Source organism: Octopus bimaculoides, chromosome 9 (genome assembly GCF_046866305.1).
Source record: "Octopus bimaculoides isolate indiv1 chromosome 9, ASM4686630v1, whole genome shotgun sequence".
Taxonomy (NCBI): Eukaryota; Metazoa; Mollusca; class Cephalopoda; order Octopoda; family Octopodidae; genus Octopus; species Octopus bimaculoides.
The window spans coordinates 34,886,750-34,914,222 of NC_142936.1; the positions used below are offsets into that span (position 1 = coordinate 34,886,750).

The 27,473-nt window shown below is 38.9% G+C and overlaps 1 protein-coding gene across 5 annotated transcripts; it reads left to right on the forward strand.

The window, feature by feature from the left end:
- On the forward strand, positions 1-27,473 carry LOC106881548 (uncharacterized). Of its 5 annotated transcripts, XM_052970599.2 has the most exons (4): positions 1-829; positions 13,838-14,020; positions 21,956-22,143; positions 25,380-27,473. In XM_052970599.2, exon 4 carries the CDS (start codon positions 25,740-25,742, stop codon positions 26,601-26,603), a length of 864 nt encoding a protein of 287 aa, XP_052826559.1. In that variant the 5' UTR covers positions 1-829; positions 13,838-14,020; positions 21,956-22,143; positions 25,380-25,739; the 3' UTR covers positions 26,604-27,473. The 5 variants fall into 5 exon arrangements, with proteins under 5 accessions (XP_052826559.1, XP_052826560.1, XP_052826557.1 ...); XM_052970600.2 differs by lacking the exon at positions 21,956-22,143; XM_052970597.2 differs by lacking the exon at positions 13,838-14,020.

Sequence of the window (27,473 nt, forward strand, 5' to 3'; positions counted from 1 at the left end):
ATTGCTTAGCAGTGTAACACTAATGGATAGACCAATATACCTATCAAACACATTCCTGGCAGCTGGTACATAAATATTAATCACTAGTAAGGACACAGCATTTCGTTTTGCAGCCATAATATACTACCAAGTATATTAAAGATTTACAAGTCAATATTGTGTCATACTTTTTGTGTTAGCGGTGCGATATTCTCATTTTAGGTGATAAACTATAGAGTTTCTAGAGAATTCAGAGTCAGCACTATAGGTTACAACGTTTCATCTATAACTACGGCTATGTAAACAGTGCAGTCGAAGATTACAAAAAAAAGTAAGGTAATAGGTATATATGCCTATTTCAAGAGTTATTGCTCTTTCATCTGTGCCACATCCAACCCATCAACTACCCAAGAACTCATTGCTTAAATACCCACTAAGTTTAGCGGTGTAACTCTAATGGATAGACCGATTTACGTATTCGTATACGAAACGTCGTAACTTACAGTGCTGGCTCTGAAATCTGTAGAAAATCTATAGTTTATCACTTAAAAATGAGAATATCGCACTGCTAACACAAAATGTAATACGCGATATAAACTTGTAAATCTTTTTAAACATATTATGGTTGCAAAACGAAATAGTGCCTAATCAATACACACACTTATAAATATATTGTTTGCTTCTCGTTACTGCCATTTTCATTTCCTTATGCGCATGCTCAACCAGATGTTGACTGCTTGCTGCCATTAGCGAAGATTTGTTTTTATGTCACCTTTCATTGAATCAACTTCAAACCCTAGTTTGTGACAGTGGGTCTTAGTATTTGGAATTATGGATACTACTTTTAATGGTAAGTCAGCTGTAACTGGTTTATTTCCAATTTTGCATTTATATTATTGAATACAGCGAAAAAGATATTTTATGTAACTATGCAATTGCAAATATTAACTTTTTAGAGCTTGTGCGCTTACAAAAAATGTTGTCACTTCCAGTTGTTGGAATTTATAGTTTTAGGGTAAAATTTGTTGTAGTTGTTTTCCTTCGTATAAATGTTTACAAGTAGATTTTCAACACAAAGTTGGTCTTTAATTTGAACCAGCGAGACTAGGTAGAATCCCTTTCTGTATAGTTATATCGTGTCGAAGCCAATCTAAAGTGAATATATAAAAGCGTGGAATTATTGGTGGCAATCAATCGCTTTGGGTCTCAGAATTGTCAAGTTCGTTCGTTAGTTTCCATGCGTAACTGCACGTGTTGTCAACTGTAAACAGACGGGCTGTTATAACTAATACAGCTTTTTCGACGTTGATCTCGTTTTCTTCTTGGAGATTTACGGATTTTAAATACACAAATGAATCGGGTAAGAACGAACCCTAGCCGCATACACATATATGCACAAAAATGCATGCATGCATACATACATACATACATAACTCGCACATTATAAATATGCAAAGCATTTTCTCAAGTTTAAAATGCGACATTGTTTTTGTTATCTACATTCCACACACATGCATACAAAAAAGTATGCACATGTATGTATGTGCGTGTATATGAAAGATAATGGGTGTACGTGTTTTTGTGTGCTGATGTGAGTGAATACAAATGCATAATACAACACGCTCGCACACACGTACACCCATTAATTTTGATATACACGTACATACATAAATACACACACATGTTCAACCATTATTTTTCATGTACACGTACATACAACCATTACACACACATGTACAACCATTATATTTCTTTTACATGTACATACATAAATACACACACATGTTCAACCATTATTTTTCATGTACACGTACATACAACCATTACACACACATGTACAACCATTATATTTCTTTTACATGTACATACATAAATACACACACATGTTCAACCATTATTTTTCATGTACACGTACATACAACCATTACACACACATGTACAACCATTATATTTCTTTTACATGTACATACATAAATACACACACATGTTCAACCATTATTTTTCATGTACACGTACATACAACCATTACACACACATGTACAACCATTATATTTCTTTTACATGTACATACATAAATACACACACATGTTCAACCATTATTTTTCATGTACACGTACATACAACCATTACATACACATGTTCAACCATTATTTTTCATGTACACGTACATACAACCATTACACACACATGTACAACCATTATATTTCTTTTACATGTACATACATAAATACACACACATGTTCAACCATTATTTTTCATGTACACGTACATACAACCATTACACACACATGTACAACCATTATATTTCTTTTACATGTACATACATAAATACACACACATGTGCAACCATTATTTTTTATATAGACGTACATACAACCATTACACACGCATCTTTTATAGACGCGCCACTCTTCTTACACTTCGACACGTCAAAAGCAAATAAATAAAAGCTTACTGGAAAATAACGAATTTATTTTTAACTAGCAGTATAACCCGACCTTGTCCGGGTGTGACTTATTATGCCATCTACGATAAGTCTTGCTAGCTGAAAATCAACTAAAAAAGAAAGCCTTACAACGAAAAAACCCTTATGATGTAAATATGTTCATAATTCAAAAGTCGATGAAATTAATAGGGAAAGTCTGAAGGCTGTTTTGCGTAAAATTATTAAGCATACGTAAATTTCATCCGTGTAATTGGCTATAGAAATGCTTGTGCAAAACAACTTTTTGCGCTGCCCTGATTATACATAGCAGGGTAATCCCTTTTCACAGGAGCTAGGATGGCAATTTGTAATGAAGCAATTGCTGGCGATCTGTTGCTAAACAGTTTTGCCAGAATTCTATCAGATTGGGCAGAAGGTGTTGATGCACCATTTTGCATTATGTTCAAAGTAGCTACTGGAATGTGGTGAATTGCTGCAGTCTGTGGCTGTCATTTTAAACCGGTTGCTGTCTTTCCCCAGCAAACTCTCTTCTTTGGAGGCATAATCTATGTATATATTAAACAGAACAACAAAAGTTATAACAGATGGCAGGGTCGGTACTTTTCACATATCTGTAATTTTTCAGATTAACACCCGCACGATTACCCAACCCTAATCCTAAACCTAATCCTAACACTAACACTAACCCTAAACCCTAACCCTAAAAAACGTAACCGTAACATTAATCCTAAACCCTGACCCTAACCCTAACACCCTAGTAAAAATCGTGGTAAATTTACAAAACATTGACGAACATGAGTTATATTTTACTGAATGATTGTGTACTTGCACATGTATGCTTTTGAGAGAGCGAGAGAGGAAGAGGTAGAGAGGGGGAGAGAAAGGAATAGGGGTAGTTAAAAGTTTTCTTATGTCTGCTTCTCTTCACTGCCTATTACTTCATTAGAAATCTAAGGATGCACATAATAGAGAAAAATGAAACAAATATGGACGACTTGCTCCGAAACACCACCGAGTGGGGAACACTTCTCAAAAATAACCTGCAGTTGTTTCCTTCAAAATTCCTACATGCTTGAAATGTACATACAACAAGGTACATTTGTACAAAATTTCATGAAAAAATATTCATTTTCCTGGAAGTTAAGAGGAATTTAAGTGGAATTTCCGAATATTGTACCCCACCCCCTTCCAAAACACTTTCACTGAATCTACATAATAAATAATATATGCATAGAAAATTTCATTAAAAAATATTCATTTTTATGAAAATTATGACCCTCCAAAGTTGGGGGATACAACTCTGTAGTTATGCCATCAATGTTTTGTAAATATACCACGATGTGAATGATTGTGTTTACTTGCACGTGTATACGTTTGAGAGAGCGAGAGAGGAAGAGGGGGAGAAATGAATAGAGATTGAGAGCAATGTGTATGTTGTTGTCACAGGTCATGTATGTGTGGTTGTGTGTGTTTTTACGTATCTATGTTATGAAAAATAGGTAAAGAATACTGAGATGAAAGTTTAATCTGACGTTGTATGTATCACTTTCTCTCTCTCTCCCTCTTTTACTCTTACTCTCTATATGTTTATGTTGAGCGCGTGTGTAAGAATGGCGTTCCAGGTAGAAGGGATGAAATATAAAAGTTGCTAGAAACAACAGCCAAATCTCCCTTAAATCACACAAAGTAAACAGAATTTTAAAAATCTAATTACTGCACTGGAAAGTTCACATCGAGAAAATTCCATTGATGTAAAAATTTTTACGAAAAAGTGGAAAATGTGGATTTCTATAAACTTTCAAAAAGGCTTCACACAGACACACAACTTCAGATTTATATATTAAGATTAGTCAAAAGGCTCAAACATAGAGGGGACAGACAAGGGTAGGGTTGCTAATTTAGCATAGGGTTGCTAATTTAGCATATTTTATGCTAGATCTAGCATTTTTTCAGCATTGAGCAGAATATTTTTGAATCTAGTATTTAGCAGGAAAAACAGCAGGTTTAAAAGTTTAGCATTTTTCTCTGATCATGACATTTCCACAATAGTCATCCTTTTTTTCTTTCTCCTCCTTTTCTACTTTCGTTAATGTATCTTATAGCCAAATTTTAGTACTATCGGCTATTACTCTTTTACTTGTTTCAGTCATTTGACTGCGGCCTTGCTAGAGCACCGCCTTTAGTCGAGCAAATCGACCCCAGGACTTATTCTTTGGAAGCCTTGTACTTATTCTATCAGTCTCTTTTGCCGAACCGCTAACTTACGCCAGCATCGGTTGTCAAGCGATGTTGAGGGTACAAACACAGACACACGAAACATACACAAACAGACAAACACACACACACACACACTCACACACACACATATATACGACGGGCTTCTTTCAGTTTTCGTCTACCAAATCCACTCACAAGGCTTTGGTCGGCCCGAGGCAATAGTAGAAGACACTTGCCCAAGGTGCCACGCAGTGGGACTGAATCCGGAACCATGTGGCTGGTAAGCAAGCTACTTTATTTCATTTCAATTTGCCATAAAGGCAGTACACAGAAAGTAGCTACGGGCTGGACAAAAACATTGAGATGAAAAGGATGATAAATATGATGGTATAATGAGAGAAGGCAAAAGCCGCCCACCGAACTTTGCTTCTCTATAACACTGTTCTTTTTAAAATTAAATTTTCATATTGAGGCTATGAACCTCGTACATAAAAAGTCATAAATTAAGGCATTTGCCTCTTACGATTTTTCATTACACAACATGAGGCACTCGTCCTCTTAGGTTTTTTCACCCGATATAGCCTTCGCTTCTCTCAAGCAAAACGATGGATCTGGGTCGGGCCACTTTGCAATACTGAATTCGTCGAGGGGAAAGGAATTCACCACCGTACTTATGTGACTACCCGACACGACCTCCACAGTCACCTGCGGAGGCCAGTCCGGATCCTTAGTACAGGTGAGGACTCCCTCTCTCTGACGCTTCCTTTTATTCACAAATTTTTGCAGGGCCCCTCCCTTTCGGAATAGGATTAGCCAATCCTTTTCCTCACAGGGTAAGCCCACAGCTTCTACTGTCGGTGGCACAATTCCCGCTGACCTGCTTTCCTCCGTTGGTGGCACAATTCCCACCAACGGAGTGTCGGGACACGCTGGCGGTGCACTATCGAGCACTGGCCGTGCTTCGTTTTTTTTTTTCTTTTTCTTTGGGGCCACTGGAGTAGGGCGTACTTCTGCCTTTGCCGGAAGGTCCTCCTCCTCCCCCAATGATTTTCGGTGGGCAACCATTGTTGCCCACCTTCCTTTTGTTTTCCTTTTTTCGAGGAGGTTTCCACCTCCTCAACTTCCTCCGTCTCTCCCTCCACTGGGGGAGCGGGGGGAACAACATTTGTTAACTGTTCCAGGACCTTATTCTGGTCCTGGGAACAGTCTTTCTTGATATGACCGGGTTTCAGACACCGGTGGCACTTGGGTTTACGTCCCTCAAGAATTACCGGATATTTATGGCCGGCCATCCTCAAAAAATCCGGAAATAGCAGATCCCTGGCTGATTGGGTCCATGGGGTCAAAACTGCTTTTGCCCCAACCCAATCAGCTGTAGGTAAAATTTTCACATTTAAGAGCTTTGCTGCACTGTCACCCAGACCCCGTCGGATAGTATCCTCTATCCAATCAGGTTCTATACCGGGTGGCAGCCCACAGATACAAGCTCTAGTTAATTTCTTCCCACAGTATGTGGGAAGAAACAGAATTTTTTTCCCCTTCTAAGGGCTGGCTCGCAAACTTGTGAGCCACCTCAGGGATGTCAAATAGCAACCTAACCGTCGCGTATTTTACACCCCTTGTCATAAACTTAATAGTTGGCAGATATTCTGCCAACTCTTTTTCAATTTCAATTTTGAGAAAGACCGTAATGGTGTCGAGTAACCTAGAGTAGGTCCGTAATACCACCGTTCTTTCCCTGAAATCATTTAACCACTTCTTGGGTGGGATAATCTCCCACTCCACAGCAGTGGCTTTATTTTTCTTTATGTTCTCTGCCATGATAAAAATGTCCACATAAAAATTAAACAACGAAAAATTTTAAAAACATGCAAAAAGAGAAAACAGTTAGAAAAAGTGGAAGAAATAAAATAAACAGTTCGTACTAAAAAAGTTCATAAAAGAAGGAGAAAGGAAATACAACAGTTCACAAAGAATAAATAAAATATAAAGTTCCAGGCAGAATAACAAATTTTCAGGCCACAACGGTACTCTGGCCCGATTTGATCCCGGCTCCGCTGCAGTTGTCACTTTGCTGGTAAAAATTAAATCCTTTGCATAGTTCCATGTGGTGTAGTTCAAAGCAAGAGGAAAACTTTTCTTCAAATTTATTAGCTTTCAAAACTTGGTTTGAAAACAATAAATTCCTTTTCTTTTTTAAACAAAGTTCACAATATTTATTTGTAGTTTTCAAATCGTGGCTTGAAAACAACAAACTTTTACAAATTGAGTTCACAATTTTTGGAGGAGTGATACCTCCAAAACACTCTTCTCACCGCTAAGTGAGACTTTAAGCACAACCACAGGCAGACAAATGTGTGGAATTCAGTGGAGATTTCTTGTTCGACATAAATATAAATAAACACGAGCAACAAACCCCCACTAAATCCCCAAAACACAAAAGTCTTACCTGTAGTTGTACGTCAAAAATTCACGATGCCGGCATTCAGCGACGTGACAACAGGAGCGACAAAAAACACGTCCTCTCGGTAAGCAATGCTACTTGCCACACAGCCACTCCTGCGCCTGTTGTTGAATTTTTCTTTCACTTTCTTGAAACTTCAAATGAAAGTTTATCAATATTATTTACATTTGACAGATATTTGCCCTCATCTTGTTTGTTGTTAATCAGGAGTCTTGGAGAAATTTCAAACCTGTGTTCTCATTCCTAAGGTATATAGTGGACATGAAGGTTTAGATACCTGTTGAGTATCTCCTCCCATTGTAATTGTTTTGTAGTTTCACGGAGCTGGAACGGGTCGCCGATATGTGATGTCCGTTGAAGCGAAGTGATGAGAATGGCTCCTTAGTACATCATACGGTCAATGAATATAAATAGGACAATGCATATATGTGCTAGAGGGAAGTAAGAGAAACAACCGGGAAGAATGTTTAAGAGAAGATTTATTGATATGTTAACATATGTGATTGTGTGTGCGTCATGTATACAGAATAATAGACAGGCCGTCATAAGAATAAGATGTATGCGTGTGTATGTAGGCATAGATGTATGCATGTTAAGAATATATAAGGATGGCGATGAAGAAGAGACAGTGAAAGAGTCTATAGCCATCGAAGTGAGGAGTAAGTTCACAGACACAAGAACAATAAATACCAATTCGTAGTCAAGTGTACACGATAGTTGAAATACTGTATCAAGAAGTTGCGGTGGTGATGCAGAGCTGGTTGCGGTACATGTACGTGAAGTAGTGACTGTGATGCTGCTACCTGGGTCACTTGGTACAGGAGTTCTCACAGGTTGTATATTCACTGTTGATCCATGGTAAAGTAGTTCGCAAACAGTGCAGTGTTGTAACTTGGGTGAGTTGCTTGTTGAGTTGTGTATGTAGAGAGATGTTGACGTTAGGAAGAATGGTAGCAGCGAAGATGGAGGTCGCTGAATGCTGTTGGACGAAGTTGATGAGTCTCCACGTGGCTGTAGTTGTGTTGTCGTTGGAACTGGCAGTGTTTTGTGTGGTCAGTGGCTAGACCATAAAAAGTCTGAAACCAAAGACATCGAGACGAGGAAAAGTTAGTTTTTTTAATAAGGTGTTGTAGGCTCAGCTGAGATAGAAAACAGGCTGTCATAAGTGACCTTATTTGAAGGCTGTGATTGGTTGGGTTGCATATTGGCACGCAATACAGCAAGAAACAAGTTGTGCCAATACCAACCAATCAGAGTAGTGGACACAACAGGGTCCAAAATGCGACCAAAAGCTAGCTGTTATCTACTCCGTTCGTATGTATGGATATATAATAGAGCGGAGAAGAATTTCACTCAAGTATCCGCTACAGGTATGTTTTGATATTATTATTATTCAGGGCCGTTGCCAGTACCGCCTGACTGGCTCCCGTAGGATTTTCGAGCGAGATCGTTGCCAGTGCCCCTGGACTGGCTTGTGCGGGTGGCACATAAAAGACACCATTTCGAGCGTGGCCGTTTTCGTGCGGGTGACACGTAAAAGCACCCACTACACTCTCTGAGTGGTTGGCGTTAGGAAGGGCATCCAGCTGTAGAAACTCTGCCAAATTAGACTGGAGCCTGGTGTTGCCATCCGGTTTCACCAGTCCTCAGTCAAATCGTCCAACCCATGCTAGCATGGAAAGCGGGCGTTAAACGATGATGATGATGTCACTGCCTGGAATTGAACTTGGAATCTTGGGGTTAGTAGCCCGCGCTCTTAACCACATAAATATGTAAATAATGTACATAATTCTTCATCTGTTAAATATAGAACTGGAAGTTTATCAAGTTGTGAATTTTTCCAACCCCCCTGCCCCCCATCCCGGCTTGGATACAGAGTCGTGCAGGTGGGGTGAGGGGGAGAAGATAACTCATGTCAGCACCTGAACTCACTACACAATAATGTAAATATGTTGCAAAGAATGAAAGTATGGAAATTCCTCCTAAAAATGCTTTATTCTGTAGTGATGAGTTTTTATCATGACAGGTTGACTGATTTACTTTCAGTTTGACTGTTTTAAAATAGGCCTGTGTTTTTTCATGCTTGTTTTGGATTATCTTGTATAGAAGTATGGGGGTGGTGGGGTCTCCCCCTTTATATTTCTACTTGCTTTTTTTTTTTTCAAGCATTGTAGTTATATTTGTGGTTTTACCAGTAGATATTAAATGTAAGATTAGAATGAAATATGATGTTCTCAGGTTTATATCAGAACACAGTTTTAGGATTTATGTAGATTTTACTTTTCCATTTATAAGTTGGCCACCCTGCATCTTGAATCAGCATTCTTCACCTCAAGAATTTGTAAGCAGCAAACATAAGAATTGTTAATGACGAATGAAAGAATTCTTAGCAGCAAACTGATAAGTTGTGTTTTCAATTTTATTTTTTTATTAATCATTTAATTTATTTTCTTGCTTCCCACTACATTATAATGAGCAAAGAAAAAACAAAGTTGTACCAGCAAAAATTCCGAAAGGAATGGCTTAAGATGCCAGCATTTACTAAGTGGTTGTGTGAAGTACCTAGTGACCAATCTAAAACACATTGCAGATATTGGAGATATAATCTGTTGGCAAAATATTCTCTTTTAGTAAGCCACTGTGAAGCAAAGAAACATAAGGCATCAACTCGACAGCAAATGATTCCTCTTAAAAATAAGACACCTATGCTTGAAGCAAATTTAGCAATGTTTATTTGTTGCCACTCATCATTTAATGGCTGTGATCACTTCATAGAGCTATGCAAGAATTATATGTCTGGTAGTGATATTATATCCAAAGTGAAGTTGCATCGTACAAAATGTACAAATATTGTGAGAAATGTTCCTGATATAGGAGATAGAAAATTTAGCCTGTTATTAGATGAATCCAATGATATATCAATAAACAAGTTGTTAGGAGTTGTTATCATATATTATAGTGACACTCACAAATAAGTGGTACATACATATCTCAGGATGGTATCTTTAGAAACTTGTGATGCAGATGGCATTGTAGATGCCTTAAATATTGAATTAGTGAAAAAGAAATTAGATATTAAAAATTTACTGGGTATAGGAACCGACAATGCTAGAGTAATGACAGGAGTCAACAATGGTGTTTTCCAGAAATTAAAAGAAGTTCCATCATTAATTCTATTTAGATGTGTATGCCATTCTTTACAGTTGGCAGTATCCCACTCTTGTGCTGAATGCTTGCCCATTAATTTAGAAAGTATCCAAAACCTATAAATGGTTCTCATTCTTCAACAAGACAAAGTACCTACAGACAACTTTACTTTGCTATCAATGATAAAGAGCCTTTGAAGATTGTGAATTCTTGTACAACTAGGTGGCTGTCAATAGAACCAGTGGTAAATAGAATTTTAAGCCAATGTTTTGAATAGCAAACTCACTTCCAAACTACAACTATAAAAAAAAAATGCTTTATAGCACAAACGTTACATGAAATGTTTTGTGATTCTAGGAATGAACTTTACCTTTTATTTTTGCATCCAATTTTAAAACATGTTCAGGAAGTGAATAAACTGTTTGAATCAAACACTGTCGACAAAACAAAATTACTTGAAGATCTTTCAAATTTGATCAAATCTGTTGCTAATATGATAGTGTTGCCAACATGTAGACTTGATCCTCTTGATCCAGATGCTTCTATTAAAAAATTTCTGGATCCCAAATCAAAATTTCTGGATCCTACAGGCTCGAGAGAAAGATAGCAGAAATGATTATCAAGAAGACTAACAACCACCGAAGAAAATAATATTTGTAAAAGAGAATGCAACAATTTTTACTCTGCCTTTATAAAGAGCTGAAGCACTGTTTGCCAGGAAATATTAATATACTGAGGAATATCAAATGTTTTTCAGTAGAGAATATTTTGCAGCATTTCAAAGAGCCAATTTTACCTGTCTTAGAAGCAATACATTTAAATGCAGAAAAAATTGCTTCAGTTGAAATTCAGTTTGATAACATTCATTTAGTTAAATGGACAAATACGTCTAATACTGAGGCATTCTGGCTGGAAGTCTTGGAATATAAAGATGCTACTGGAGGAAATCCTTTTAGAGATGTTACAAATTTTGCCATTAATCTATTGACATTGCCAAACTCAAATGCAGAAGTTGAATGGTTGTTCAGTAGTATGGGTGTAATCAAATCAAAATTGGGAAACAAAATGCATCTTCCTATGCTTAGATCAATAATACTGTCTATAAAATATGGCATGAAAAGATATGGCAAATGTTGCAAAAACTTTGATATTCCAAAACACATAATTAATAAGATTGGGACCTTGAATGTATACGGAAGTCAAGACCTAGGCACTGCAACTGAAAGTGATCAAATCAGTGAAATTCAAGAAATTATTTCTCAATACTGAATATAATTAAAGAAAGTAAATAGAAATTAAGGTTTTTGATATAATTAGTCTTTAGCATCGTTTTGTCATATTTAGCATTTTTTTGGTATTTTTTCTACTGAAATTTAGCATAAAATTCTGATTTTAAGTTGGCAACACTGGGATTGGTCATTGAATGAGACAACAATATATGATAACTAACGAAAGAATGACAAGTCGCAAGTGACAACTCTGAGGCCTAAAACGATTGATTGCCGAATTAACCCATCCATGTCAGTATTTAATAGTTAAGTTGCATACAGACTTCCCACAAACTTGATGTAGTGGTTTTGATGTAATAAAACTGACCAATTTATTGTATTGTTACTATTACGATCTTAAGGTGTTGAGTTTCATGATGTAAGTAAAAGGGTAAATTTCGATACTTTCACCGACACGATTTTCACTTTTTTTCCATTGAATGAATTACAGTGACCTCCTTATATACCACAAAACCCTTTTTTCTGGTCCGGAAAACATGGTGGGGTGGAGTGGAACCCTCAGAAATTCCCCCCCCCCCAACTTGGGAAGTACATCTGCACGATTTTTGTTAAGAAAAAACTTGGATTTTTTGTGTGGAATCTAGGGCACACCCTGACCTCCTAATTTGCCGCAACCGCCTTATGTTTGTTCGTAAAAAGGGGTGGGTGGGAAACTGGATGCCCCGTCCCTATCCTGGAATCATTGGAAACTTTTTCTTTTTTGGTGAATGAATTATGGTGACCTCCTAATATGTCACAAAACCCTTTTTTGGTCCGTAAAATGGGGTGGGGTGGATAGTTTGACTGAGGACTGGTAAGCCAGGAGACTGCACCAGGATCCAGTCTGTTCTGGCAAGGTTTCTACAACAGGATGCCCTTCCTAATGCCAAACACTCCAAGAGTGTAGTGGGTGCTTTTTAAGTCCCACTGGTAGGGGAGCCAGTCAGGTGGCACTGGCATGGTGCTTTTTACGTGTCACCAGCACTGGCATCAGCTGCATATCTAATCAGCAGCATGTAGAAAGCACCATTCGAGCATGGTCAATGCCAGTGCCACCTGACTGGCCCCCATGCCGATGGCACTTAAAAAGCACTCTCTACACTCTTGGAGTGGTTGGCATTAGGAAGGTCATCCAGCTGTAGAAACCTTGCCAGAACAGATCGGAGCCTGGTACAGCCTCCTGGCTTGCCAGTCCACAGTTAAACCGTCCAACTCATGCTAGTATGGAAAGCAGACATTAAACAATGATGATGATGACATGTATAATATATTGCAATACCGTTGAAAGATTAGGTAAACTTTGTCTCTCTCTCACTTTACACAAAAACGAAACTCATTAGTTACCTGATTTTGGCACCCTGTTTTTCAAATCTATTCTGCAATCTGGAATTATTATCAACATCATCATCGTTTAACGTCTGCTTTCCATGCTAGCATGGGTTGGATAATTTGACTGAGGACTGGTGAACCTGATGGCTGCACCAGGTTCCAATCTGATCTTGCAGAGTTTCTACAGCTGGATGCCCTTCCTAACGCCAACCACTCCGAGAGTGTAGTGGGTACTTTTACGTGCCACCGTCACGAGGGCCAGTCACACAGAACTGGCAACAGCCACACTCAAAATGGTGTTTTTTACGTGCCACCTGCACAGGAGCCAGTCCAGCAGCACTGGTAACGACCTCACTCAAATGATTGTCTAATGTGCCACTGGTAATGATCATGCTCAAATGGTGCTATTTACAGGCCACTAGCACGGAAGCCAGACAGCTACTCTGGCAATGATCACGCTTGGACAGTGCTGTTAGTGCTCTACTGGCATCGAATATGGTTCAATTACGATTCGATTTCACTTACCCCAACAGGTCTTCGCAAGCAGAGTTTAGTGTCCAATGAAGGAGAGGTTGGCATGGGTGCCAGTCGTTGAATTTGGTTCGATTTCAAATTCACTTGCCTCAACAGGTCCTAGCAAGCAGAGTTTAGTGTCCAATGAAGTAAAGATACGAATAAGTGAGCTGGCTACACTTCTGGCAGAGGTCACAGATTATGCTCTCAATTGGCTTGCTGGGTCTTCTCACGTACTGCATATTTCCAAAGGCTCTGGTCACTAGTCATTGCCTCGGTGAGGCCTAATGTTCGAAGGTCATGCTTCACCACCTCATCCCAGGTCTACCTCTTCCACAGGTTCCCTCAACTGCTAGGGTGTGGCACTTTTTCACACAGCTTTCCTCATCCATTCTTGCCACATGTCCATACCAGTTCAATCGTCTCTCTTGCACACCACAACTGATGCTTCTTAGGTCTAACTTTTCTCTCAAGGTACTTACACTCGGTTGAGTATGCACGCTGACATTGCACATCTATTGGAGCATACTGGCTTCATTTCTTGCGAGCTTACACATGTCCTCAGCAGTCACGGCCCATGTAGCATGGCTGTTTGTACACATGCGTCATACAGTCTACCTTTTACTCTGAGTGAGAATATCTTTGTCACCAGCAGAGGTAAGAGCTTTCTAAACTTTGCCCAGGCTATTCTTATTCTAGCAGCTACACTTTCAGTGCACCCTCCCCTGCTACAAACATGGTCACCTAGGTAGCAGAAGCTATCAACTACTTCTAGTTTTTCTCCCAGGAGTGTGGCAAAGGTTGTTTACTGCACATTTTCAGTGTTTATTGCACCTGAGCATTTGCCAAAAACAAAAACTATCTTGCTAGTTAGCCTTCCTTTGATATTGCTGCACCTCTTATGTGTCCATAGCTTACACTGGGTACATCTTATGGAGTTTCTACCTACGCCTTTTCTACAGATTGAGCAGGGCCATCTACCTGAAGGGGTTTGTATTTTGTCTACCTTCCTACTTATTAGGACTTTGGTTTTAGCTAGGTTGACTCTAAGGCCCTTCGATTCTAGTCCTTGCTTCCACACCTGAAACTTCTCTAGTTCTGATAGTGACTCAGCAATTAGGGCAAGGTCATCAGCATAGAGGAGCTCCCAAAGGCATCCCGTCTTGAATTCCTGTGTTATTGCCTGGAGGACTATGATAAATAGGAGGGGGCTGAGGACCGAACTTTGGTGAACCCCTACCTCTACCCGGAATTCTTCACTGTTCTCGTTGCCAACCCTCACTTTACTGACAGCGTCCCTGTACATGACTTGGCTCTCACTAACCACTCATCTATCCCTAGTTTCCTCATTGACCACCAGATAAGGGATCAGGGGACCCTGTCAAAGGCTTTCTCTATGTCAACGAAAGCCAGGTACAGAGGTTTATCTTTGGCTAGGTATTTCTCCTGCAGCTGTCTTACCAGAAATATAGCATCAGTGATGCTTTTCCCTGGAACGAACCCAAACTGCATCTCATCTAAACTGACTCTCTCCCTAATTAGTTGGGCTAGTGATTTTAAGAGGTATGAAAAGATATTTTGTTTTAATATTATACGTTTAATTGTTTCACATACATACACAAACTCTGTGTTTTTTAAATGAATTTTGTATCATTCTTTATCTCTCCACACACTTCGTTACCACTATAACCTCTGCATTTTCACTTATTCTTTTCAAACTTGTTTGAATTTTATCTAATGTAATCCACGCTCTCTCTAAAATGTATTTCTGCAAAATGTTATCTAAAAATAAGGGTAAAGAAAGAAACAGCAAATAATATTTGAAAATGGGGGTGGTGGTGGAATTTCCAAGGTTCCACTCCACCCCGTTTTCCGGACCAAAATACCAAAAAAGGGTTTTTGTGGCATATTAGGTTGCCGTAATTCATTCAACAGAAAAAAAGAATTTTCCAATGATTCTGTGTTGGAGGGGCGGGGGGCTCCTTTTCTGTACAAAAACAAGAGGTTTGCAGCATATTAAGAGGTCAGGGTACTTGATTCCATGCAAAAAGTCTGAGTTTTTTTTTCTTAGTGAAAATCATGCGGGTGAAAGTATCAAGATTTACCAACAAAAGTACTGGTAGATTAAGAAGTCTCTCTTCAATTTTACCTTCATAACCATACTGTACAAACACAAGAGAATAGTACCGTCCTATTGGGCTGGAGGTTGCAAAATCAGGAGGAAGGTAATGAGAGGTGATGAAAATAATCAAAATTTGGAAATGAAACTGCAGTAATACTTCGGTAGCACTCTAGATACAAGACCGCGCTATAGGTTTGGGTGGGATGGAGGTTATTATAACAGAGCATAGTGGTACAAGTTGGATGGACTCTTGCACAAAAGAAGGTTATACGCGCACACATATATCTGCCAAATAACTGAAACCTTCAAAAGATTAGCTATAAGAGTCTTCAAGCGTTTCATAATTTTGAATTAACTCACAGTGTGATGATACCTATTGTGACCGAAAGTTATGACATTAGAAATGAGTTTAAGATCATATAAAATTATGAAACAGGTTAAATTTATCAACTTTAATCATGAGTACATTGGCCATAAATTCATTTGAAAAGCAACAGTCTGAAATTGGATAGAATAGGCAGCACCTGAGATGGAGCAGACTGTAGTTCTTTCTCGCATATTAATTGTTTTTTATGATATTTGCATTTTGTTTTTTAAGCTTTATCTCATGAAATTATTAAACTGGTTTTATTACTCAAATTTAATCACATCTAACTCACTATTAATTATGTTGAAAAGTAGCTACACAAAATAAGACAGGAAACTGTATCTGGGATGAAGGTCTGAGTTATGGTACTTCCTTACATATTGGTTGCTTGTTGACAAATACATTTTATGTCACCCTTGTAGCAAGTCTTCTCTCTTGAAGCAGTACATGGTAGCAGGGTATCATATCCAGGACATTTTCCCCCTTACTGCTACACTCTTAGCCACCGTCATTCTCAGTAAACTGGTTCATGATTTCCGATATCTTGGCCAGGCTGTTATTGAGGAAATGAGCATCAAGAATCCCTTCTGTTACTGGCCTCCTTTTCTGCAAGAACAACAATAAATCCCGTCATGCTTCAGTTGAAGTTCTCTTGATGTCTGCTTTCCATAGTGGAAATTTGCTAATGGAAACATTGACTGTTAATAGTCAAGTTTGGTAAGGAAGAAATCAAAAGTGAGAATATAAAAATTGCATTTTAAGAGACCTATCCCATTTTTTCATAAAATTTTGGCTTGCCATCTACCAGTTTAGAGTAGTTTTAATGCTCTTAGTGAGGCCAATTTTAATGTGGAGCAGGGAAGACATCTAGTCAGAGAATCATCCAGTGCTGTGTATTGCACATTAAATTCACCAACATATTAGCTTGAGGTTGTCAATCTTTTTGTAGTGATTCTTACCTCTGTTATTCCACACAAACAAAAACCATATATGCTTTGTGCTGGCATATGTAAACTAAGAAACAACAATGTAACTTTAAGATTGCCACAAATGTATGTTCCTTGTAGTTGATGAGCCTAAGAATTTGCAGAGCCTCATAGGTATCATTAAAGCAAGTGGCATGTGCTGCAGGTATTAAAGGTTTCTCATTGGCATTGTGCAATAAGATAGTTTTAAGACTTACTTCAGTAGAGAAAATGAAAGGGTCTCCACTCTTTGTGATCATTATCATGACCAATCTTCTACCTCAGGCCGCTGATATTAATGCAGAAACAAACTCCTACTTCATTCCATTCTGAAGTCTGGAACCAGGCAACACTTGCTTTTTTTATTTATTTTTTTTTTTTATTTGTTAATTCCAAATCATGCCCCAAGACATTTAACTCTGCTTGGTTTGACAGATATGGATACCTGTCTTTCCCAGGAACTTGTGGACTATGCTGTTTCATACCACTAACGAAATCTTCAGAAGACTCATTATCTGTGATCTTTGTTGGTGGAACTGGCAGTAGGTTTACTTTGTCATGTGGTACTGGATTTAAGAGTGGTTGACAGTGTGGCTAGTTGATCTTTTATTTTTCTATGTGGAGCTAGTCATCTTAATCATGCAAAAATGTTACAGAGATTTGTGGGCCTACACAAAATCATTGGTCCTGTGAAAGCTATAGCTTTTTTTTTTTTTACCATTTCACTAAGCTGTTAATAATTGTGTACAGTAAAAGTGTAGTAACTCCCTTCTCCCCTACCTTACAATCAAAATAGTACTTGTAAGCATCTTTTATCTTTGATAGGTACACGACACTGCTTTCCCCCTTCCCAGGCTACAGGCCCACACCCCCAACACCCATACTATTAGGATTGGCACTCTCAACATCGGCACGCTGAAAGGTAGATCTGGTGAAATTGTTGAGATGCTTGAACGGAGACGCGTAGATATGTGCTGCATCCAGGAAGTAAGATGGAGAGGAGGTTCTGCGAGGTTCCTCACAGGCAAAGAACACAGGTACAAGATTTTCTGGGCAGGGAACACTGACGGGGTCGGGGGCGTAGGAATACTTCTAGTGGAGAAATGGGTGGATAAGGTAATCGAGGTCGTTAGAGTAAGTGACAGAGTACTTAAGATCAGACTAGTGCTTCATCATAGATTAGCCACTGTCATCTCAGCCTATGCACCTCAACCGGGGCTACCAGATGGTCTGAAAGACCAATTCTATGACACCCTCTTGCAAACTACCTCGTCGACGAGTGACAGGGACCTTCTCTTTGTGGCTGGAGACTTCAATGGTCATGTCGGACGTCGTGCTGGAGGCTTCCATGGCATACATGGAGGCTATGGCTTCGGTTCCCGCAACGAGGAGGGAACCAGACTGCTGGAGTTCTGTGATGCAACCGATCTTATGGTCTGCAATACCAACTTCAGGAAACCTGCCAGTCACCTAGTCACCTACCGCTCCGGCAGACACTCTAGCCAAATCGACTACATCCTCGCCAGAAATAGGGAAAGAGGGCGGTTTATAAATGCCAAAACCTACCCAGGCGAAGAATGTACCCCACAACATAGATTAGTAGTTAGCGACTTTGGGATCAAGGCAAAATGGGTGCCCAGAATTAGACAGGCTTGGAGGAGAAGGGTGTGGAAGCTTAAAGACCCTGCAAATGGACAGAGACGTAGAGACAAGTTACTTGAAGCATTTAATGAAATAGAAGGGGATATAGTATCATACAACGTGGAAAACAATTGGAGATTTTTGCAGGACAACCTGTTGAAAGCCACCGACCAGATTTGTGGGTGGTGTAAGGTCCCCTCCCGACCCAGAGTAACGTGGTGGTGGAACAAGGAGGTAGACAGGGCTATTAGACAAAAGAAACAGGCTTGGAAGGACTGGAAGAACGGTGGTAGCAGGGAATTGTACCAATGTGCCAGAAGGGAGGCTAGGCGACAGGTTTATTTAGCCAGAGGGGAAGCAGATAAGAAAAGATTTGCCAATGTTCTGCGCCGTGAGGACCAAAGACTCGAGGTATTTCGTGTTGCAAGACAGTGTAGGAGAGAGAATAGTGATGTTGTAGGAGAGAAATGTGTTCGCATGGATGATGGTACGCTTGCACTAAATGAGGATGCAAAGAAAGCGGTCTGGAGATGCCACTACGATAGATTGCTTAATAAAGAGAATGAATGGGAGGAAGAGAGCCTGCCGTATGTTGACCCAATAGAGGGACCAGCTATCCGAGTTGATAGTACCGGGGTAGATAAAGCAATTAAGAGTATGAAGACCGGGAAAGCCCCCGGCCCATCAGGAATCACTGCAGAAATGCTCAAGATATCTGGCAGTGTTGGCTATAGCCTAGTCACCCGTATTACGAACCAGGTGATACACGAAGGAGTCATACCCAATGACTGGTGTAGCAGCATCATAGTCCACTGTTACAAAGGTAAAGGTGACGCTTTAGATACAAATTATTACAGAGGCATCAAGCTGTTAGATCAGGTTATGAAAGTTACAGAGAGGGTCATAGCCCAACTAATTAGGGAGCGAATCAATTTAGATGAGATGCAGTTTGGGTTCGTGCCAGGGAAAAGCACTACTGATGCCTTATTTCTAGTGAGACAGCTGCAGGAGAAATACCTAGCTAAGGATAAACCTCTGTACCTGGCTTTCGTTGACATGGAGAAAGCCCTTGACAGGGTCCCCCGATCCCTTATCTGGTGGTCAATGAGGAAACTTGGGATAGAAGAATGGTTAGTGAGAGCTGTGCGAGCCATGTACAGAGATGCTGCCAGTAAGGTGAGGGTTGGAAATGAGTACAGCAATGAATTCCGGGTAGAGGTAGGGGTCCACCAAGGTTCCGTCCTCAGCCCCCTCTTATTTATCATAGTCCTCCAGGCAATCACAGAGGAGTTCAAGACAGGTTGCCCCTGGGAGCTCCTCTATGCTGATGACCTTGCCCTAATTGCGGAGTCACTATCAGAACTAGAGAAGTTTCAGGTGTGGAAGCAAGGACTAGAATCAAAGAGCTTTAGAGTCAACCTAGCTAAAACCAAAATCCTAATAAGTAGGAAGGTAGATAAAACACAAACCCCTTCAGGTAGATGGCCCTGCTCAGTATGTAGAAAAGGAGTAGGTAGTAACTCTATAAGATGTACCCGGTGCAAGCTATGGACACATAAGAGGTGCAGCAACATCAAAGGCAGGTTAACTAGCAAGTTAGTTTTTGTTTGTGGCAGATGTTCAGGTGCAATAAAGACTGTAAACAAACAGGAAACAACTTCTATCTCATTCCAGGGTGAAAAACTAGAGGTAGTCGATAGCTTCCGCTATCTGGGCGACCAAGTTAGTAGTGGGGGTGGGTGCGCTGAAAGTGTAGCTGCTAGAATAAGAATAGCCTGGGCAAAGTTTAGAGAGCTCTTACCCCTGCTGGCGACAAAGGGACTCTCACTCAGAGTAAAAGGCAGACTGTATGACGCATGCGTACGAACAGCCATGCTACATGGCAGTGAAACATGGGCTGTAACTGCTGAGGACATACGTAAGCTCGCAAGGAATGAAGCCAGTATGCTCCGTTGGATGTGTAATGTCAATGTGAATACCCGTCAGAGTGTAAGTATCTTGAGAGAAAAGCTGAACATTAGAAGCATCAGTTGTGGTGTGCAAGAGAGATGATTGCGCTGGTATGGACATGTGGTGAGAATGGATGAGGATAGCTGCGTGAAAAAGTGCCACACCCTAACAGTTGAGGGAACCCGTGGAAGAGGTAGGCCCAGGAAGACCTGGGCTGAGGTGGTGAGGCAAGACCTTCGTACATTGGGCCTCACCGAGGCGATGACTACTGACCGAGACCTTTGGAAATGTGCTGTGCGTGAGAAGACCCGGCAAGCCAAGTAAGATCGTTGCCAGTGCCCCTAGACTGGCTCTTGTGCGGGTGGCACATGAGATGCACCATTTTGAGCGTGGCCGTTGCCAGTACCACCTGACTGGCTCCCGTAGGATTTTCGAGTGAGATCGTTGCCAGTGCCCCTGGACTGGCTTGTGCGGGTGGCACATAAAAGACACCATTTCGAGCGTGGCCATTTTCATGCGGGTGACACGTAAAAGCACCCACTACACTCTCTGAGTGGTTAGCGTTAGGAAGGGCATCCAGCTGTAGAAACTCTGCCAAATTAGATTGGAGCCTGGTGTTGCCATCCGGTTTCACCAGTCCTCAGTCAAATCGTCCAACCCATGCTAGCATGGAAAGCGGACGTTAAACGATGATGATGATGATGATGATTATCATTATTTCTTTGCTGTTGTATGGATGTATATTATTTACAGACATAGCTGAAATTTGGGAGATTTACACAAGCACAGCTATGTGATGTCATTCTTAATTATCATACTGTAAAAAGTAATTTAGGACATGTTACATGATATATCTGCTCTGTCACCCCAAAAGAAGCAAGACTGTATTAATCTTAATGTATGCACAAGATAACAAGAATTTAATTTCACAAAATCTGGACATGAGAAACCTTCTAAATATATGTGTGAAATCACTTTACCATGATTACCTAGAAACGCCTATTATTTTCCTTGTGACAAGATTTCTGTAGCTTAATTTAATTTATTTTGAAGGTATGTTGCTGAGTAGTTAGGATATTGGATTCATGATTGTTAGATCATTATTTCTATTCTGGGACTGGATGGCACATTGGGTCCTTGAACATGATACTTTATTTCATGTTGCTCCAGTGCACTCAACTGAAAATGAATATCAGTGGTTACTCTATAACAAACTGGTGTCCTGTTCAAGGGGTCAGTTTTGTATTTTCAGCTGAAATGCTTTGAAAATCTATATAAGCTTCTCGTGAGCCTGTAGGTTTGAGGCAGAGTGTAATATATTAAATGCTCACATTGTTTCATAATGATGCATTAAAGACCTGAATTTTGTTGCTGGTGGATGAGGTATTTACATTAGCATCATGCATATTAATCAATGTCAACTAAGTACAGTAAAATTTTGCTAATATATTGCTGTTTGCAACTAACCAGAAAAGAAAATTGACTTTTTTCTTTTATCCTCACAGAGACAGGTACTATGTACAATATCAACATAATTTATGTTCCAGGAAATTTCAAACACTGGATCGAGTATGTAATTGAGGATAGCCTTTCAAACTTGATATTGGCAAGGCAAGAAACTACAAACACCAATGTAGCAAAGTACAGAAAGTCAACACTTATTTGTACTAAATGTTGTAAAATTCAGGATTGAATGTCATGGTGAAGAAAGTCAAGCTCCAAGAAAATTCAGAAAGTATAATTCAATTTTTCATACAAAAATAATTTATTATTTTACAATTTTTTAAAAGAACGCTGAACCAAATGTGTACAAAGGAACATGTTGCTGTTGTGAATATTAATTTACGTTAATTAATTTAAAACATTTGCTGAGGGATATATGTAGTAAGACAAAAATTAATATAACATCATTTACTGCTGAGGACATGCGTAAGCTCACAAGGAATGAAGCCAGTATGCTCCGATGGATGAGTAATGTCAGTGTTCATACCCGACAGAGTGTAAGTATCTTGAGAGAAAAGTTGAACCTAAAAAGCATCAGTTGTGGTGTGCAAGAGAGACGATTGTACTGGTATGGACATGTGGCGAGAATGGATGAGGATAGCCGTGTGAAAAAGTGCCACGCCCTAGCGGTTGAGGGAACCCGTGGAAGACCTGGGATGAGGTGGTGAAGCACGACCTCCGAACATTAGGCGTCACTGAGGCAATGACTTCTAACCGAGATCTTTGGAAATATGCTGTGCGTGAGAAGACCCGGCAAGCCAAGTGAGACCAAAATCCAAGGCCTCTTCCTGGGATGTAGCCAGCCCACTTACACGTAACATTCCTTCATTGGACACTAAACTCCGCTTGCGAAGACCTGTTGAGGCATGTGAAATTGAAATCAAACTAAATTTGTAGACTGGTACCCATGCCAACGTCTCTTCATTGAACACTAAACTCGGCTTGCGAAGACCTGTTGGGGCAAGCGAAAGCAAAATCGTGATGGCATCTGTACCAGTAGATCACTAAGAGCACCGTCCGAGCATGATCGTTGCCAGAGCACCAGCTGTCTGGCTTCTGTGCCGGTGGCACATAAATAGCACGTGAAAAGACATTCAAGCGAGTTCGTTGCCAGTACCGCTGGACTGGCTCCTGTGCAGGTGGCACATAAAATACACCATTTCGAGCATGGCCGTTGCCAGTACCTCCTGACTGGCCTTCGTGCCGGTGGCATGTAAAAGTACCCACTACACTCTCAGAGTGGTTGGCGTTAGGAAGGGCATCCAGCTGTAGAAACTCTGCCAAATCAGATTGGAGCCTGGTGTAGCCATCTGGTTCACCAGTCCTCAGTCAAATCGTCCAACCCATGTTAGCATGGAAAGCGGACGTTAAACAATGATGATGATTTGCTATATATTTTAACTGTGTAAGGTTATTGGCTGTAGAATGAATACTGGCTAAAGCAGTAAAAAGGTTGTGTGGCATGGAAGCTGCATAGTAGAAATACAATAAGGTTGCTAGGACTGTTAAAGAAGCATTATCTTCAAACTGGTTATAAGGAGTGGAATAACATTTCTGTAATTATACTGAGAGAGTCGCTAAGACTTTCTACTTCGCCAAAATTCCGAATTTGTTATAATGATCAGAATAACATTTTCTTCAGATATATTTGCGAGTGATGTCAAATCAGCCAAATCTTCATGTTGGTTATAAAAACCAGAATAATGTTTCAACACATAAGTAGTGATAATAATTAATGCTGTTTAAACCACAACTCTTCATGATGAAAAGGAAAATCCAAACAGTGGTACTTCAAAGTAAATGCTATTGTTCATTTAACATCCAGGCTGCAATGAACTAAGCGCATTTCACAGTTGGGCAGAAGTTGTTACTTGAATTCATACATCGCCAACCCTACCTGGCTGGTGTCTACTCAAGTGCAACTAGATTACGCTACTGTGATAAAATAGTTCTCTCATATCTTACTACATTGCCCCTCTGCAGACTGAAAGTCATTGCAAAATAAAACATTTAAAAACAACATTCAGAATTGTAGAAATTATTGGAGTTGCTGAATGTGTAATATGAGCTAGCAGTGGCTATGGAAAGAAATTGAAGCAAGATGTTCCTGGCACTATTTTTGTGCTCATTTGCTAAGATTAGCAAGGACAACAGTATTGCATGCTGGCATGTTGCAAAAGACAGACAACTTTTTCTATTAATTACATAACCAACCATGGGTCCAATAGAGGCAAGCTGTGTCTGACAAGAGTGCAGGGAGCATGAGATAATGTACAAGGTGTCAGGCAAAAGAGCTGAACAGGCACAGATATTGTGAAAACAATTCAATAAAATATTCCAACGTTGGGTCACTAATGTAGTTAATTGAGGCTAGCTGTCGAACTATTTCATCACTTCCACCCAGAGTAACAACGTCTGCTTTTTAAGAGCATTTATTCAGTTGCTGTCTAATTGTGAGAATGTTAACACCTAGTTCCTTTTGTTGCTGCTTTGTTTTATCCTGTTCAGATATAAACACTAAACTATTGACGAGGTTGTGGCTCGTCTAGCTCGACATGCTATGGATCCTTAAGAGTTGCTGCTTCGAATCTAACATGTTAACACACTCTTATTTAGCTGTCCAGTGGATATCAGTCACATGTAACAACATGCTAAGATATATACACACACATCAGATTTTCTATTGCAAATAATTTTTTTTCTCTCATTATTCTACATCCTTGAATTACACATCAACGCTAATCTTTCAGCGACCAAAATTTTTTTACTACCACATGTGTGATTTACCATCAAGGAATAAATTGTTATGTTTATTAATGAAAGAATATTGCCTTCTGATAATTTTTACATCCATGTAAAGGACATACATTTGAAATCTTCTTACATGCACATTATAAAATATACTTTTTAAAGTGGTAATTCTAACTTATAATATCCATCTTGTTACAAGTAGTTTAAAATATTTTTCTCATCTTCTGAAAATTTAAAATGCTGTTTCAATTTATTAAGATTCTCTTTAAAAAAAGAATATTCTGTTGGGGTTGAAACATAATCTAAGCACCATTTAAAAAAAAGAGGATTCTTAATAAAAATGTTTGACGGGATTTAGAAAATTCATGCTTAAATGCTAAATATGAAAAATAATGTACACTACTGTACAAATTGAATAGTAAGACTAAATATAAACTTATTTGACTTCATCAACATTAAAAAAATCAAATTGATTTCATTTTTAGAAAAAAATGTGCGATTTCCACAATGTCGACTTCACAGCAGAAAAGCAACATATTTAATACTGGAGATATCATTCCCCATAATTAGAGGTACATATTGTACATGAGTGTGTATTAAGACATGAATAGAATAAATGTGGTGTATAGTTTATCAGCATAGAAATATAGTAAAATTTTCATTGTTGCATCTCTACATTTTAAGTATCTATATGTTATACTGTTTCTTTTATTTCAGAATATCAGATGACATTGGGATGAGAGAATTTTTTACTCAGATAAGCCATCAATATTTATCATCTTTTGAAGACAAAAGGAAGATGCTTTAGAGAACAGATATTACTTTGTTTATATAAATCTATTGTGGAATTACTGTAGAATGTTTGTTGTGTGTGAGATTATTGACAAAATTTCTCTATTTCACTAGCTAGAATGCATACAAGATGAAACTTGGATTACAAATGAGCTTGCAACATCTTCATAACAATAACAGGTGTTCGAACTAGAGGAGAAATATTTGACAGGAAAAGACTACAGAAACAAGAAAAATTCTGCCAAAATGAACAACTTTAATGATTGATATTTTTTACCTGAAGAGATGCCGAAAGAGATTAAAAAATCATCATACCACTGTGATGTATGTCACAAATCATTCTCTCAGAGAGGTAATCTCACTACTCACAAACGCATTCATACAGGAGAGAAACCATATCACTGTGATATCTGTGGTAAATCATTCTCTGGAAGTGGTGATTTAACTTCTCACCAACGTACTCATACTGGAGAGAAACCATTTAGCTGTGATATCTGTGGTAAATCATTTTCTCGAAATGATGAGCTAACTGTACACAAACGGATTCATACAGGAGAGAAGCCATATCACTGTGACATCTGTGGTAAATCATTCTCTGAAGGAAGTAACTTAACTAAACACAAACGTATTCATACTGGTGAGAAACCATATCAGTGCGATATCTGTGGTAAATCATTCACTGGAAGTAGTAACTTAACTACTCATCTACGTATTCATAGTGGAGAAAAACCACATCACTGTGATATCTGTGGTAAGTCATTCTCTCAAACAAGTGAATTAACTAAACACATACGTATTCATACAGGAGAGAAGCCATATCGCTGTGATATCTGTGGTAAGTCATTCTCACAAGGAGGTACCTTAATTGCTCATAAACGGATTCACACAGGAGAGAAACCATATCAGTGTGATATTTGTGGTAAATCATTATCTCAGAGTGGTGAATTAACTATACACAAGCGCATTCATACAAGAGAGGAACCCTATTGTTGTGATATCTGTGGTAAATCATTCTCTCATACAGGTAGCTTAACTAAGCACAAGTATATTCATACAGGAGAGAAACCATTTAACTGTGATATTTGTGGTAAATCATTCACTCAAAAAAGTCACTTAACTATGCATTTATGTGTTCATACAGAGAAGTAATCACATATATGTCAAAAGTAATTTTATGAAAGTTATATACGACCATAAATATATTGAAACTAGAAATAAGATATAACAGTGTCATAACAGCCTCTTAACACTATATTTTTATATAGCCACAGCTATACATTTTTAAGATGATTTACAAATGTGATATTTTTAATACTTAACACATTTTCTGTTACAAAGAAACTATTTGATAATTTGACATTGAGAATAAATAATTGAGAAATGTATTATCATAAATCAGAGATAACATCACTGTACAGTTATTAAGTTAAAAATAACTATATAAATCATAAAATGAAATATTTTATTATACCATGATAAGATATACATATGTATGTTATATATATTCTTTTATGTATCTTATAAATATTCTGGTTTAAATTTTATTGTGTATGTAGATAAATTTTAACTGCTTAGCTTGAGAATTAAAACTATAACTTAGATTTCACTCCAATATTTTTTCCTTTCTCTAACATATAGCACATCAGGAGGTCAGCTGTCATATTTTATCACATTTCCTTAAATTAAGTAGTTTTCATAGGTCACTGAGAATTGAAACATAGATAAGGGATAACATCCCCTTTGTTCTGGTGCTGACATTGTTTCCTCTGAAAATATAAATAGAATCTCCCTCAAAGCACCAGGGACAGTAGTTTTCAATTGCTCCAACACAATGGTCAGTTCTTTTTCTGTTTTGCTTTCTAGCAGACAGCTTGACCTGTTAGACATACTGCTTCCACCACTTCTCATAGCACACAAACAAGAATATTCGCATTAGCCTGCTGCTACTTAGAATAATATTTTCATTGCCTGCTGCTGCTAACCTGAGACGTGTCAAATAAAGATTTGTTGATGACATTC